Below are 13,219 nucleotides of genomic sequence, written 5' to 3' on the forward strand. Positions count from 1 at the left end.
GAAGTTCCCTTGCTCCTTCCTCCCTCCCTCCCTCCCTCTCTCCCTTGCTTGCCAACAAATGAATTCTCATTTTAACTAATTTTTTAAACTAGACGCTGAGCTCTGTTGTTTCTATTCTGTTGAAGGAGCAGAAGTATTGATACTTCTAAACTCAGCATCCCGGTGAAAAGCTCCATTCTCACGGTTCTAGTTACAGCTCCAACTGCAAGCACAAAGAATGGCTGACTTCTCAGATCCATCCCTCACCTTCAGAAGGTACTTACCGGCCTTTGCTCATGTCTGATTCCTAATCTCAGAGGACCAAAAGTTCCTATTCAAGCTACTTGTGCTTTTTATTAGGGCTGGGGCAAATGGAGAAGAGGGAACCCACCCCCAACTTTTCTAACCAAAGCCCCAGTACCACATCTGAGATCCTGACCCCGGGTACCTGTGTGTGGATGCATGTGCCACGGTACACATATACATTCAATCCTTCTGCTTCACTGCACAAAACAGTGCCCAGAATGTCAGTGACAGAGCACAAGGCGGAAACTTATTAGTGATGATATTTCCCCGGATCCTGGCGCTGGGCTTGCTATTAGTTCTAATTCAGCAGCTCCCGCTACAAAAGCTTATTGTCCCCTAATGGGAAATCTGCAAAGCGAGTTTGACTTCTTTATTAAAAACCAACAAGCAGCAGATGAAAAAAGCAATCACCTTGCCTCTTTCTTCCCCTCCTGGCTTCCCCTGCCCTGTCTTTGTTCTCTGTCCCTCTCTTCTCGCTCCCTCTCTTTAAAGCGGCCCCATGACTTGCTGCATCATCATCTGATTTTGTTTTCAGTTGAGAGAAAATCCCTTCAGTGGAGAGAGCCAGGAAAGTGAGAGCCACTTAACAGTCACCCACACCTGGAATTCCCCAGAAGTGATGACCTTTTCTCTGTGACACCAGTGACCAGGCTATTCCCAAAGTGGAGGAGGAGACAATGCTGTTTCTGCTGAGATGCTCTTCCTGATGCTAACTGCACTGAGGTGCTTGGGGAGAGTGACCATTCAAAGGTGACTGGCCGGCCGACCACCCAGCTATCTCTTTAATGTAATTTAATCCCCAGGTTGGGGATTAAGGAGGGACCCTGGCCAGGGGGTGGGCATGGGAGGGAGAAGGCTGGCCTAGTGGTCAGTTTCCCAGCTGACAGAAGTGACCATTAGGGTTGCCTAACCTGGGGTTTTGCATAATTCTGGAGTTTCTCCAGCATCCATCTAGAACCCAGCTTCTTAAACTGTAGTTTGTGACCCCTCTCACAATTGAATGTAGGGTCTGAAATTATAATTTATCAGTACATATTTTATTTGTATACCTGTATATCTGAAAAATTTTCGAGTGAGTAGAAAAAATTTAAGAAGCTCTGACAGGGAGCAAAGGGTTTTAGTTACTTTTTCTCCCGGTTACTTCTCTTCCTCTTCTGTCATTCAGTGCCCTTCTTTCCAAATTGACTCATAATCTCTCCACTCTCCAACAAGGCCTTATGGGAAGTTTTCTCTGACCATTCTAAGAGGAATCTCTCGATCCTCAATCACCAAAGTATTTACAATCTACTTAAGTGGCACTTACCAAATACTATCTGAGGGTTTGAATTATCTTTTCATGAGAGCTAACTTTCTCTTCTCCAGGTTAAAGTTCTTCCAGGACAGAAGATGTTGCTCATCTCAGCAGGGGCAGTCCCTGTCCCCCTCCCTGCCCCATATACCCAAGGCAGGGCTTCTTAAAACTTTTCCCACTCATGACTCCTTTTCACCCAAGAAATTTTTATATGATTCCATGTATAAAGGGGATATAAAAGGGGTATGCAATCAAACATATACTGATAATAAATCATAATTTGTTGCCCTCACAGTCAGTTACAAGATGCTATCTGGGGTCACCATTCACAGTTTAAGAAGCTGGACTATAAGGGGCAAATATGGGATTTATTGCCTGTGTCAAAGTAACTTTCACCTATGCAATATTTTCCTTTTCTTTGTCACTAAATGCTTCTCTTTAGTGAGAGCCTTAGTTCAGGTGCCACCACCTCTGGGAAGCCTTCCATGAACCTCCCAGGCTTCCTTCTCTGGCCACTGTTTATCTGCATATATGGTGTGTCTCCCAGTAAGCTTAAGTAGTTCACTTTTTTCTCAGAATCTCTGATCTCCATCATAATGCCTTGCACATAAATAATTAGCACCTAATGAATACATTTATTGAACTAAATTGAATTGTGGTCAGTCTGGGATTGGGATAATGGTTGAGTTTAGGGCTGTGTGCAAATTGGGGAGGCTTGGTCAGGGTTAGGGTAATGAACAGGAATGGGATGTGGTCAGGGGTTGGGGGAAGCAGGTCAGGGCGACCAATGTGAGGTAATCTTCAGCTTTTCTCCTGCTTTCAACTCTTTGATTGTCCAGAAAGTGTATATGTGCGCTGTGTGTGTGTGTGTATGTATGTGTGTGTATTGTGTGTGTAAATAAACAATTGGACAAAGAGAACAGTAAGTTTCATTAGTTCAAAATGGCAACTTCTTGATTAAAAAAAGATTCACATTTTCAAATACTCCCTAAAGATATTCCTGGTTGATCTGACTATTTCTTCCAGTTTATATATCTTAATAAATAGTAGTTAAATTTATATGAGGTTAAAACCCAATTTTTAAAGACTTTACATTTCTCCTTTCTTCCTTCTGTTACCCAGGTCATCTCATTACCTAGTCAAAGTCCAGAGGTCAAAATCCAGAAGTTGCATGCTCCCTTGCTCCATCTGATTCTGACTTTGTCCTGCCTCCCCAATCTGCTCTCCCAGCCCCCCACTGTCTATAACAAATTAAATCAAGCTGAAAGGAGTAGAGATAAACGGAGACTAAAGGGACCCAATCTAGCTTTTGAACTTGGGCCCTGGATAAGCCTAGGCCCTAGGTCAGCATACCACGCCAGCATGGGTCTCAGAGGGTTTGGGAGGTTATCCAGCAAGCACATTTCAGAGGCTGAGATTTTCCACTGCTTGTGTCAAATCAAAATGCATCTGCAAATCTGACAATCTGATTTAATCCTGCTGGAGCCTCATTAATGCACTAACTGTTCCATCAGCACACATCTACACACCCTCTCCCATGGACACCAGCCTTGATCAGACCAGGGGTCTCAGGAGGGAAGAGGCAAAGGATGGCCTCCAGTACAACAATTTGAGGCAACACAACCCTGAATCAACTGGGATGACAAGCAAATAAACAAGGCACGGAGATTGATTCAGTGACTGATAATTTCAGACACGAGGAGTGCTAATACATGCTTGATATTCATGTCAGCCTCTCTGCAGTTTGGTTTCAGGCACCTTTAGATCTTTAGAGGAGGAAAAAGGAAGAACATAGGGGGAAAGGGGGAAATAAAAGGGGAGGAGGGAGGGAAGGCAATGACAGAGAGAGAGAGAGAGAAAGAGAGAGAGAAGAGAGAGAAAGAGAGAGAGAGAGAAGAGAGAGAAAGAGAGAGAAAAGAGAGAAGAGAGGGAGAGAAGAGAGAGAGAGGAGAGAGAGGAGAGAGAGAAGAGAGAGAGAGAGAGAGAGAGAGAGAGAGAGAGAGAAAGAGAGAGAAGAGAAGAGAAGAGAGAGGAAAAGAAAGAAGAATATCATTTCATGCTATAGATTTAGACAGTGCCCTCTACACCAGTAGAGATGTTGGCCCCTTCAACCTGGGATAAGGGAACTTGCTGACTGAAATGCTAAAGCAAGGAATAGGGTGAGAAAGAGTGGGAGAAAGTGAAGATATCCAGGGAAAGGGTTTAGGGCAGTGGAGGTGTCAAGTCAATGAATAAAAACTCATTGATTGTGCTAGTACTTACAAACACCTCAATGGTGACAGGGACAGTGCTGTTGAGAGGTGGGTTGCCAGCATCCTTAGCCATGACAGTCAAGTAAATCATTCCGTTGGGGATCTGCTCATAATCCAGGGGACGGTTGACACTAATCACTGAAATTAGAGAAAACATGGAAATTACAGGAGGAGAAGGAGGAAGAGGAGGAGAAGCAAGCAGAAACTCTAGCACCATGTCAGAATCTCAGAGTTGGGACCATCTGGTCCAACCGCTCCCTGACCAAAAGAATCCTCTCTATAATATCCAATAAGTGATCATTTAGTCTTCCCTTAAAGATCTAACATTATGAAAAACATACTAGTTCTTGTACTTTGGCATGGTTTTTTTTTATTTAGGAAATTCATCTTCATCTTTGAAAATGAAGCTTTCCCAACTCGTCTTTCCCATCTCACGAGGTTTTTGTGATGGTCCAATGAGAAAATGAACGTGGAGTTCTTGGTAACCATATATCACTCTCTCTGTAAATTGTAAGAGGTAGTGTAGTATAATAGACAGAAATAAATTAGGACATGAGAGAGCTGGGTTCAAATTCAGGCCCTCATCTCCACTAGCTAAATGACTATGAGTCAACCATTTTATTCTCTGCATTCCTGGTTTTTTAACCTGTAGAAGTGGAATAATCATTCTGGCACCACCCACTCAAAGTATTATTATGAGGGATAGTTTGTTCTAAATGGGAATCATTATTACTAGTATCAGCAGTAGCTTTCACTAGCTCCTTGAATCTCCAGAGCTTAATGCACAGTACTCACATTAATTAAAAATTGCTGAAGTCATTCCCCAATTGATAAATGGTCAAAAGATATAAACAAACAATTTTCCAATGATGAATTAAAGTCATTTCTAGTCATGTGAAAAAATGCTCTAAATCACTGTTGATTAAAGAAATGCAAATTAAGACAACTCTGAGATACAATTTCTACTTTTTAGATTGGTTAAGATGACAGGAAAGAAAATGAAAAATGTTGGGGGGGATGTGGGAAAACTGAAACACCCATGTGTTGTTGGTGAAGTTGTGAATTGATCCTACCATTATGGAGAGCAATTTGGAACTATGCCTAAAAGGCTAAGAAATTGATCCAGAGTGTCTCCTGGGTCTGAATCTCAAAAGGACATATGGAAAAATCTTTGTGGCAGCTCTTTTTGTAGGGGCAAGTAACTGGATATTGAGTGGATGCCCATCAGTTGGGGAATGACTAACTAAGTTATGGTATATGAATGTAATGGAATATTATTATTCTATAAGAAATGATGAATAGGCTGATTTCAGAAAAGTGTGGAAAGATTTGCTTGAACTGATATTAAATGAACAGAACCAAAAGAACATTGTACATAGAGCAACAAAATCATGTGATGATCAAATGTGATGGATTTGGCTTTTTTTTTTTCCTTTTTTAAAAACAGCTTTTTATTTTCAAAATACATACAAATAGAGTTTTCAACATTCATCCTTGCAAAATCTTGTGTCTCCAGTTTTTCTCCCTTACTTCTTCCTGTCCCCTGTCTAGACAACAAATAGTCTAATATATGTTAAATATGTATAATTTTAAATACATATTTCAATATTTATCTTGCTGCACAAGAAAAATCAGATCAAAAAGGAAAAAAAAATGAGAAAGCAAGCAAACAACAATAACAAAAAGGTGAAAATCCTATGTTGTGATCCACACTCAGTCCCCACTCTATATGCAGATGGCTCTCACCATCACAAGTCTATTGGAATTGATCTGAATCACTTCATTGTTGAAAAGAACCACATCCATCACAATTGATCAACACATAATCTTGTTGCTGTGTACATTATTCTCTTGGTTCTACTCACTTCACTCGGCATCAATTCATGTAAGTCTCTCCAGGCCTTGCTGAAATCATTCTGCTGATTATTTCTTATAGAACAATAATATTCCATACCATTTATATACCAAAACTTATTCAGCCATTCCCCAGCTGATGGGTATCTACTCAGTTTTCAGTTTCTTGCCATCACAAAAAAGGCTGCCACAAACATTTTTACATATTTTTTATGACCTCTTTGGGATACAGACCCAGTAGAGACACTGTTGGATCAAAGGGTATACATAGTTTGATAGCCCTTTGAGCATAGTTCCAAATTTCTCTCCAGAATGGTTAGATTGTTTACAACTCTACCAACAATGTATTAGTATCCCAGTTTTCCTATATTCCCTCCAACATTTATCATTACCTTTTCCTGTCATCTTAGCCAATCTGAGAGATGTTTAGTGGCACCTTAGAGTTGTCTTAATGTGCATTTCTTTGATCAATAGTGATTTAGATCATTTTTTCATATGATTAGAAATAGTTTTAATTTCTTCATCTGAAAATTGTCTTTTCATATCCTTTGACCACTTGTCAACAGGAAAATGGCTTGTATTCTTATAAATTTGAATCAATTATATATTTTAAAAACGAGGTCTTTATCAGAATCCTTGGATGTAAAAATCCTCCCCCCCAAGTTTTTTTGCTTCCCTTCTAATCTTGGCTGCATTGATTTTGTTTGTACAAAACCTTTTTAATTTAATATAATTAAAATTATCCCCTTTGCATTTCATAATGTTCTATGGTTCTTCTTTGATCATAACTTCCTTCCTTCTCTACAGATCTGAGAGCTAGACTATACCTTGTTCTGACTTGGCTCTTTTCAACAATGAGATGATACAAAGCAATTCGAATAGACTTGTGAGGGAAGAGCATCCAGAGAGAGAACAATGAAGACTGAATGTGGATCAAAGAATAGTATTTTTACTTTTGTTGTTATTGTTGTTTGTTTGCTTTTTTGTTTGTTTTTTTCTCATTTCTTTTCTTTTACCTTTTTTGATTTTTCTTGTGCAGAATGACAAATATGAAAATATGTTTAGAATTATTGAATATGTTGAACCTCTATTGGATTGCTTGCTCTCTATGACAGAGGGAGAGAGAAAAATTTGGACCACAAGGTTTTATAAAGATGAATCTTGAAAACTATCTTTGAATGTATTTGGAAAAAATATTTAAAAAAAAGCTTGTTGAAGATGAGGATGGACCTCTTTATGACTCTATAAAATAAAGAGCTTGAACAAGAATTGCAAAAGCTCCTTTGAATTCTAAAGCCCAGGGTCCCAGGATAAGGGGAACCTGGCAAGGTAAAGGTGGGGATTCTCTTCTTACCCCTTTCCCTCATGTAACCTTCTTTCTTTTCTTTTCTTTATGATATTAGTTTTGGTTATCTCTCATAGCTCTCAAATAAACATGGTGAATAATTTTGCGTGTGTGTGTGTGTGTGTGTGTGTGTGTGTGTGTGTGTTTCAAGGAAGGAAAGATCAAGGTTGTAGACTTTTGTATAGAACTAGCTAGGGGTCTTCAAAGAACATTTTGAGGACTCTGTCTTTGGGAAAGGGGTGGTGGGCTGAAAATAAGCTTCGCTTCCTTCTAACTAGGGGCTTCCTAAGGCCCTACTCTGGATGTACTCCAGAATCATCCAAGGTAGCTCTGACAAAAGGGAACCAATAGAAATACTCTAAGATGATCTAAAAGGGAGATAAAATAACCCAATTTATTAGGGAGTCAATACCCAAGAAAGATCTCATTCAACCCTAACCCAGTTACCAAGTCTACTCTTGATTTGAGAAGAACCACCCAGGTGGTGTCTTAAGACCATTTCTCCTCCTCTGGGCACTACATCTCTGGATTGTGGAGAGAAAAGCCATAAATCTTAGCCCCTTCCAAGGCCCAAAGCTCTTGTCCACACTCACCTGCATAGCCCTCATAGACGCTGATGTCAAAGTAGCTGCCAAATGCAGACGCATTCACGATGCTGTAGGTGATCTGGTTGTTGGGGGGAGAGTCTTCATCAGTTGCCTGCAGAGAGGTGGGGAGGACAGTGTGTGACCCCAGAGCGGCACAAAGCCAAGGGCATTCCTTCTGAGACTAGCAGCCTTTTATTTGTTCAGGTGTGAGGAGGAGGGTTCCCCAATAAGAGGGACCTTATTCTTACTTATCTCCTTCAAGGCAGACCTCATGTTAGAATTCCATGGCCCTTTTGCCCCCAGGCAGGAGTCACCTTTCCTTTCAGTGAGCACACTCTATTCCAGGACATCTGTTCAAGCTTGGAGAAGTTTGTGATTGGAGATGCCCCTGGGATATGGGATGGAACCATTTACCGCTTGCTGCCCCCTTGTCCGTCCCCTCTCTTCCAATTTCACTGAATTCATTAGCCTCCTTCCAGTCTTGTCACCAACTCCAGAGAAAGCCTTCAGGGAAGTCCCCATCACTCTGAACATAATTGGGCCTGATGGGTCCCACGGAGTTTCTCTGAATGATGGCAGGAGGGGTGGGGGAAGAGAGGAGGGGTGAGGAGAGCAGGCCAGACCCTACTGCCATGAGGCAGTCACGTGAAGGAGTAATTTTCACATTTAGGTGACAGATGGGCTGCAGCTTCCATATCCTTCCCTTCCCCCAGAATCCCTCTAAGTTTCTCACCCAGCACCATTCCTACGAGTATGAGAACTAAAGAAATTAGCATTTTAAGAGTCCCGTCTCATGGTGGGGTATATCTTAGCAGGTGGTTAGAGGGCCTTGCATGTCAACTAACCAGACCAAGTGACCCCAAGAAGGGAAATGCATTGTAGAGGTATGTGAAGAAGAAGTCTCTGTCACCTAGGTATACCCAGCATCCTCTGACTGAGAAGTCCGAGGCCCTGAGTTCTAATCTTGTTGCTGTTCAGTTAATTTTAGTTGTATTTCACTCTTTGTTATCCCCTTTGGGGATTCTTGGCAATGACACTGGAGTGGTCTGCCATTTCTTTCACCAGCCCATTTTACAGAGGAGGAAGCAGAGGCAAACAGGGTTAAGTGATCACAGTTAGGAAGTTCCTGAGACTGTATTTGAATTCAAGTCTTCCTGATTCCAGGTATAGCACTGTACCCACCGTACCATGCAGCTGTCTTCTAACCTTAGCTCATACTCATTAGCAATGTGATTTGGGATTGATTGCTTAACCCCTCCAAGTCTCAATTTTCTTATCTATAAAATGGGGAGGCTGGAGGCAGCATGCTGTCGTAGAAGGAATACATTAAAACCAGAGAATCTGGGTTCAAATTCTTCTTCTGATTTTTACTGCCAGCACCATCTTGAAAGAGTCACTTAATTTCTATCTATCTTGATTTTCTCTTCTAACAAAGGGATTGTGCTAGATGGCTTCTGATCCCTTTCAGCTCAAAGTCTGTTTTTTTTTTTTAAAGTCTGGACTTTTAACTTTTTTTTTTTGGTAGCATGGCCCCTTTGTCAGCCAATCTGATGAAGCCTATGCATCTCTTCTTACAATAATATTTTTTTCCTGAGGCAATTGGGGTTAAGTGACTTGCCCACAGTCACACAGTCAGGAAGTGTTAAGTGTCTGAGGTCAGATTTGAACTCCTGACTTTAGGGCTGATGTTCTATCCACTGTGTCACCAAGCTGCCCCACAATAATATTTTTAAATACATAAAATGAATTATGCAGAATTTCTAAAGAAACCAATTATACTGAAGTAAAGTTTTCAAAGTATTTGAAAACAAATTCATTGACCTCGGGTTAAGAATCCCTGGCCAGATGCGCTGACAGGTGTCTAAAGCAGTTCTAAGAGACTTTGGGGCTCTGAAGGGAATGGGAGGGGCCACTCTCACAGGGGAAGAGGGAGCTACCGTTCAAGTTCTAGAATGCTGAGATTCCTGCTCTCCCACTAAGATGGATGTACACCATTGCTGTGGCGTTATCAGTGGAGGCACCTCAGTACTTGTTCTATTAGTACAGTAATGGTTGCTGTCCAGCTTGACCAAGAGAAATTCCACAGTTCCACAGTAGCTGATTCCCACTCTGTGAGACAGTATGGCGGGGAGGAAAGCAGAGGATCTGAAGTCCTAATATTTAAATACACTTTTGTCACTCTTTGTGATCTTAGGTAAGTCACTTTTTCTGGCCTCAGTTTCCCCAGCAGCAAAAAGCCAGCTAAAACCCCCAATGACCCTTCTCTGAATTCCATCATTACCCTTGTTACCTGTGAGCCTTTAGAATAAACTCTTTCCATCTCTCCCTAAACCTTAGTATCCTGATTAATAAAGAGAGGAAGGAGAATTAGATGCCTTCTGAGGTCCTTTCCAGCTCAAAAACAATGACTCTATTCCTGCTGAAAGTGGAGCTTGAGGTCTATCTGATCGAAGATGAGAGGTTCTTAATGAGAAGTATGTGAACTTAAAAAAAAAGTTTTGATGCTGTATTTTAATATAATTCATTACCTTTGTAATCTTATGGTTGTTTTTGTTTTTTCATTTAAAAACATGCTTCTTAAGCTTTTCCAGACTACCATAGGTTTGTGACCGTTACAGATTTCTGTTTTAGAGGAAGAATCTATTGTCTCCTTTAGTTTTAGAGGGTATTGGAAGAGAAAAGGAGGAAGCTAATGATCAGGAAAAAACAGCCTTAGAGACCACAACCACACAATCCCCTGGGGGTAGATATGCTTTTCCATGCTTTTTTAGAAGGAGAATCCCCCCCACCCCATCTTCCCAACAAGGGGATTTTCTTACCCGCAGCCGCACCAGCTGGGTCACCGAAGGCTCATTCTCTCTTAAAGCCCCCACGTAGGCATCCTTCTGGAAGGTGGGGACATTGTCATTGACATCTAACACATTGACTCGGACCCTCCCTGTTGTCTCCTCACCGCCCCCATCGCGGGCAATCACGGTCAGCGTGAAGCGCTGGATCAGCTCATAGTCCAGTTTGGCGATGAGTGTGATAAGGCCTGTGTCCTTGTCCAGAGAGAACCTGAACCCAGTAGGGAAATGGGAAAAATCCCTGAGTTAAGGCAGTCATGAAAATAAGGATATGAGCTAAGCAGTTGACTTCCCTTCCTCATCTCCCACCAAGACAGTTTTATATTTTTCTCCACTTGATGGTATTTTTTTTTCCAATCATATATAAAGATAGTTTTCAACATTCGCTTTCATAAGGTTTTGAGCTCCGGATATTTTTTTTCCCCCTCTCTCCCTCTTTCCCCAAGATGACAAGCAATCTGATATAGGTTATACATGTATAATCAAACAGTTTTACATTTCAAGAAAAGTGAATGAAATTTGAAGTCATCATTCTTTTTCTACTTGTAAGACAAGTAGATGGGAGTTTATTTCCAAGACTGTGTTCCATTTACTTTATTGTCAATCAGTCATCAACAGACCAAATGCCTGGATCTTGTCTGTAGCAGGAGAACTAATATGAGCTGGTGAAGAGAATATCTATCCCATGACTCCTGGATTCTTGTTTATTACTCTGGCTTTTTCAGAGAAGGTGCTAAACCTTTCTGAATCTGAGCATTTCCATTTGGGAAATGGTAGATAGGATAATGAACTAGGAAAAATGATCACCTTTACCCAGAGCAGCAGTAGGGAACCTTTTTCTCTGCCGAGGGCCATTTGGATATTTATAATCTTATTTGTCGGCCATATAAAACGATCAACTTTAGAAACTCAAGCAGTGGGAGATGCTTTCAGCTCATCATCACCTGTAGTTACCTTGACAGGGCCAGACTAAATGATTTCATCTGTTGTCTACAGGCCAGACAGTCCCTATCTCTGACCTAGAATAGGGTGTGTGAGAAGCCGGAGTCTCTTGGCTGGTAGCTCTTTGACCTTGCTATTGAAACAGGCAGGAAAGTGAAACAGATCTTCCATTCCTTTCTTCCTTGGGAGTGAGTCTTATGGGAACTTTCACTCAATTGTGAGTTGACATTTATGCTGATATCTGGGCTCTAGCAGACAGGTCTCAAGTTGGAAATCAGGATAGCTTTCAGTCAGGACGAACAGGGTAGGAGTAGGGAAACCTAAGAGAAGCATGGTGTTCTCTTGCCATTCTGTTGACTCAGAATGAATTAGTATTCCACGAATCCCCCTGGTCCCTTTACCTGTGAACTGTTGTTTAGTCATTCTGTTCCAGTGCGGTTGGTTTTGTTGGCTACCTGAGGGAATTTACCTGGGATTTAACCCTTCCTGTAGATACCCCTAAGTGAATAATACATGTGTGGATAACCAAGAGATGATTTCTACAGCACCTTTCTTCAGGCTGATTCCAAACACACTAGAGATGTGATGCTATTTATTGTCTAAGCTCCTTCTAGGCCTGTGATGATATTTATCTTTCAAGCTCCATCAGGATGTAGGGATGTGAGTCCTATCTTTCTTATGGATACAAGCAGCCTGCAGAGTTGAACTGAGTTGACCAAGTTTTTTTCATTAACTGGGTAGGGTGGGGTAGAGAAGGGGAAGCAGAAGCTTTCAGGTAGTCCATTGCTTTGATTGCTAGGAAACCACTACCCCAACCCATAGCATCGAAAGGCTCCCCTAGAGATACCTGGGATGAATCTCACCTGTCAGAGTCATCGCTGAGGAAGTAGTAGACATCTCCGTAGCTGCCTGCATCATTGTCTGTTGCCTTAAAAGATGAGAGCAAGTGTTCATAACTGCCAGACACAGCAAAATAGAAGTTAAAATTGAAGAAGGATCTAGCTGCTGGAAAGGGAAGATAAGGGAGAGGAGGAGAGGAGAAGAGAGGAAAGGAGAGGGAAGGGAAGGGGAGGGGAAAAGAGAGAAGAAAGGGGAAGGGAAGAGAACAGAGGGGAGGAGAAGACAGGAGAGGGGAGGGGAGGGAAGAAAAAAGTGGAGAAGAGAGGGAAAGAGAAGAAAGGAGAAGAGAGGAGGAGAGAGGAGGGGAAGGAACACCTAGACACTATAGCCCAGAGGCTAGAGTGAAGGAAGTGGGAGAACCTTTTGATGAGATCCCTATGTCTTTTCCTCTTCCTTCTGACTAGTAATATAGAGCAACTTTAAAAAAAAAACCCTTGGACCAATGCCAGTGCCTGGGACCCAATACCTTTAAACTCTGCTCTGACTTGTGTAATTAGCATCTGAAAATTGGCTCCATAGCAAGGTTGGGGAGAAACCTGCCACCTGCTTCTCTTGGGAATAAAGATCGTCAGCATCTTACCTTTTGGTGGTATCTTTAACTTGGTCACAGAATTTTCTTTACAACAGCCCAAGGGGAAGAGGGAAGAGGGGAAAGAGGAGACAGCCATTATTCTCCTTATTTAATAAATGAGGAAATGGAGACCCAGGCAGGTCCTGTGATGAACCCAACATCTATAGGTTAACTGTGGGATTAGCAACAAATTACTAGGAGAATCAGAACATGAACCTAATATTTGTACTCTCAGCCTGATGACACTTTCAGGCAGAGAATATAGGCTAAAAGTACCCATGCTGTCTTGGGTTCAAGAGTGAGCCAGTCCTTCCAGAGGACCACAGATGTGTCTAAAGGAGATTTT

At 41.7% G+C, this 13,219-nt stretch overlaps 1 protein-coding gene across 1 annotated transcript in view; it reads right to left on the reverse strand.

Moving 5' to 3' along the window:
* Positions 1 to 13,219, reverse strand: part of CDH23 (cadherin related 23) — a 575,832-nt gene that overhangs the window by 165,074 nt on the left and 397,539 nt on the right. The window contains exons 14-17 of the mRNA XM_031956552.1: positions 12,266 to 12,330; positions 10,434 to 10,671; positions 7,621 to 7,726; positions 3,839 to 3,966 (exon numbers count right to left, since the gene is read on the reverse strand). Coding sequence (XP_031812412.1) covers positions 3,839 to 3,966; positions 7,621 to 7,726; positions 10,434 to 10,671; positions 12,266 to 12,330 — 537 coding nt within the window. The remainder of the gene's footprint in view (positions 1 to 3,838; positions 3,967 to 7,620; positions 7,727 to 10,433; positions 10,672 to 12,265; positions 12,331 to 13,219) is intronic.

The sequence above is a fragment of the Sarcophilus harrisii genome, chromosome 2, assembly GCF_902635505.1.
Source record: "Sarcophilus harrisii chromosome 2, mSarHar1.11, whole genome shotgun sequence".
Classification (NCBI taxonomy): domain Eukaryota; kingdom Metazoa; phylum Chordata; class Mammalia; order Dasyuromorphia; family Dasyuridae; genus Sarcophilus; species Sarcophilus harrisii.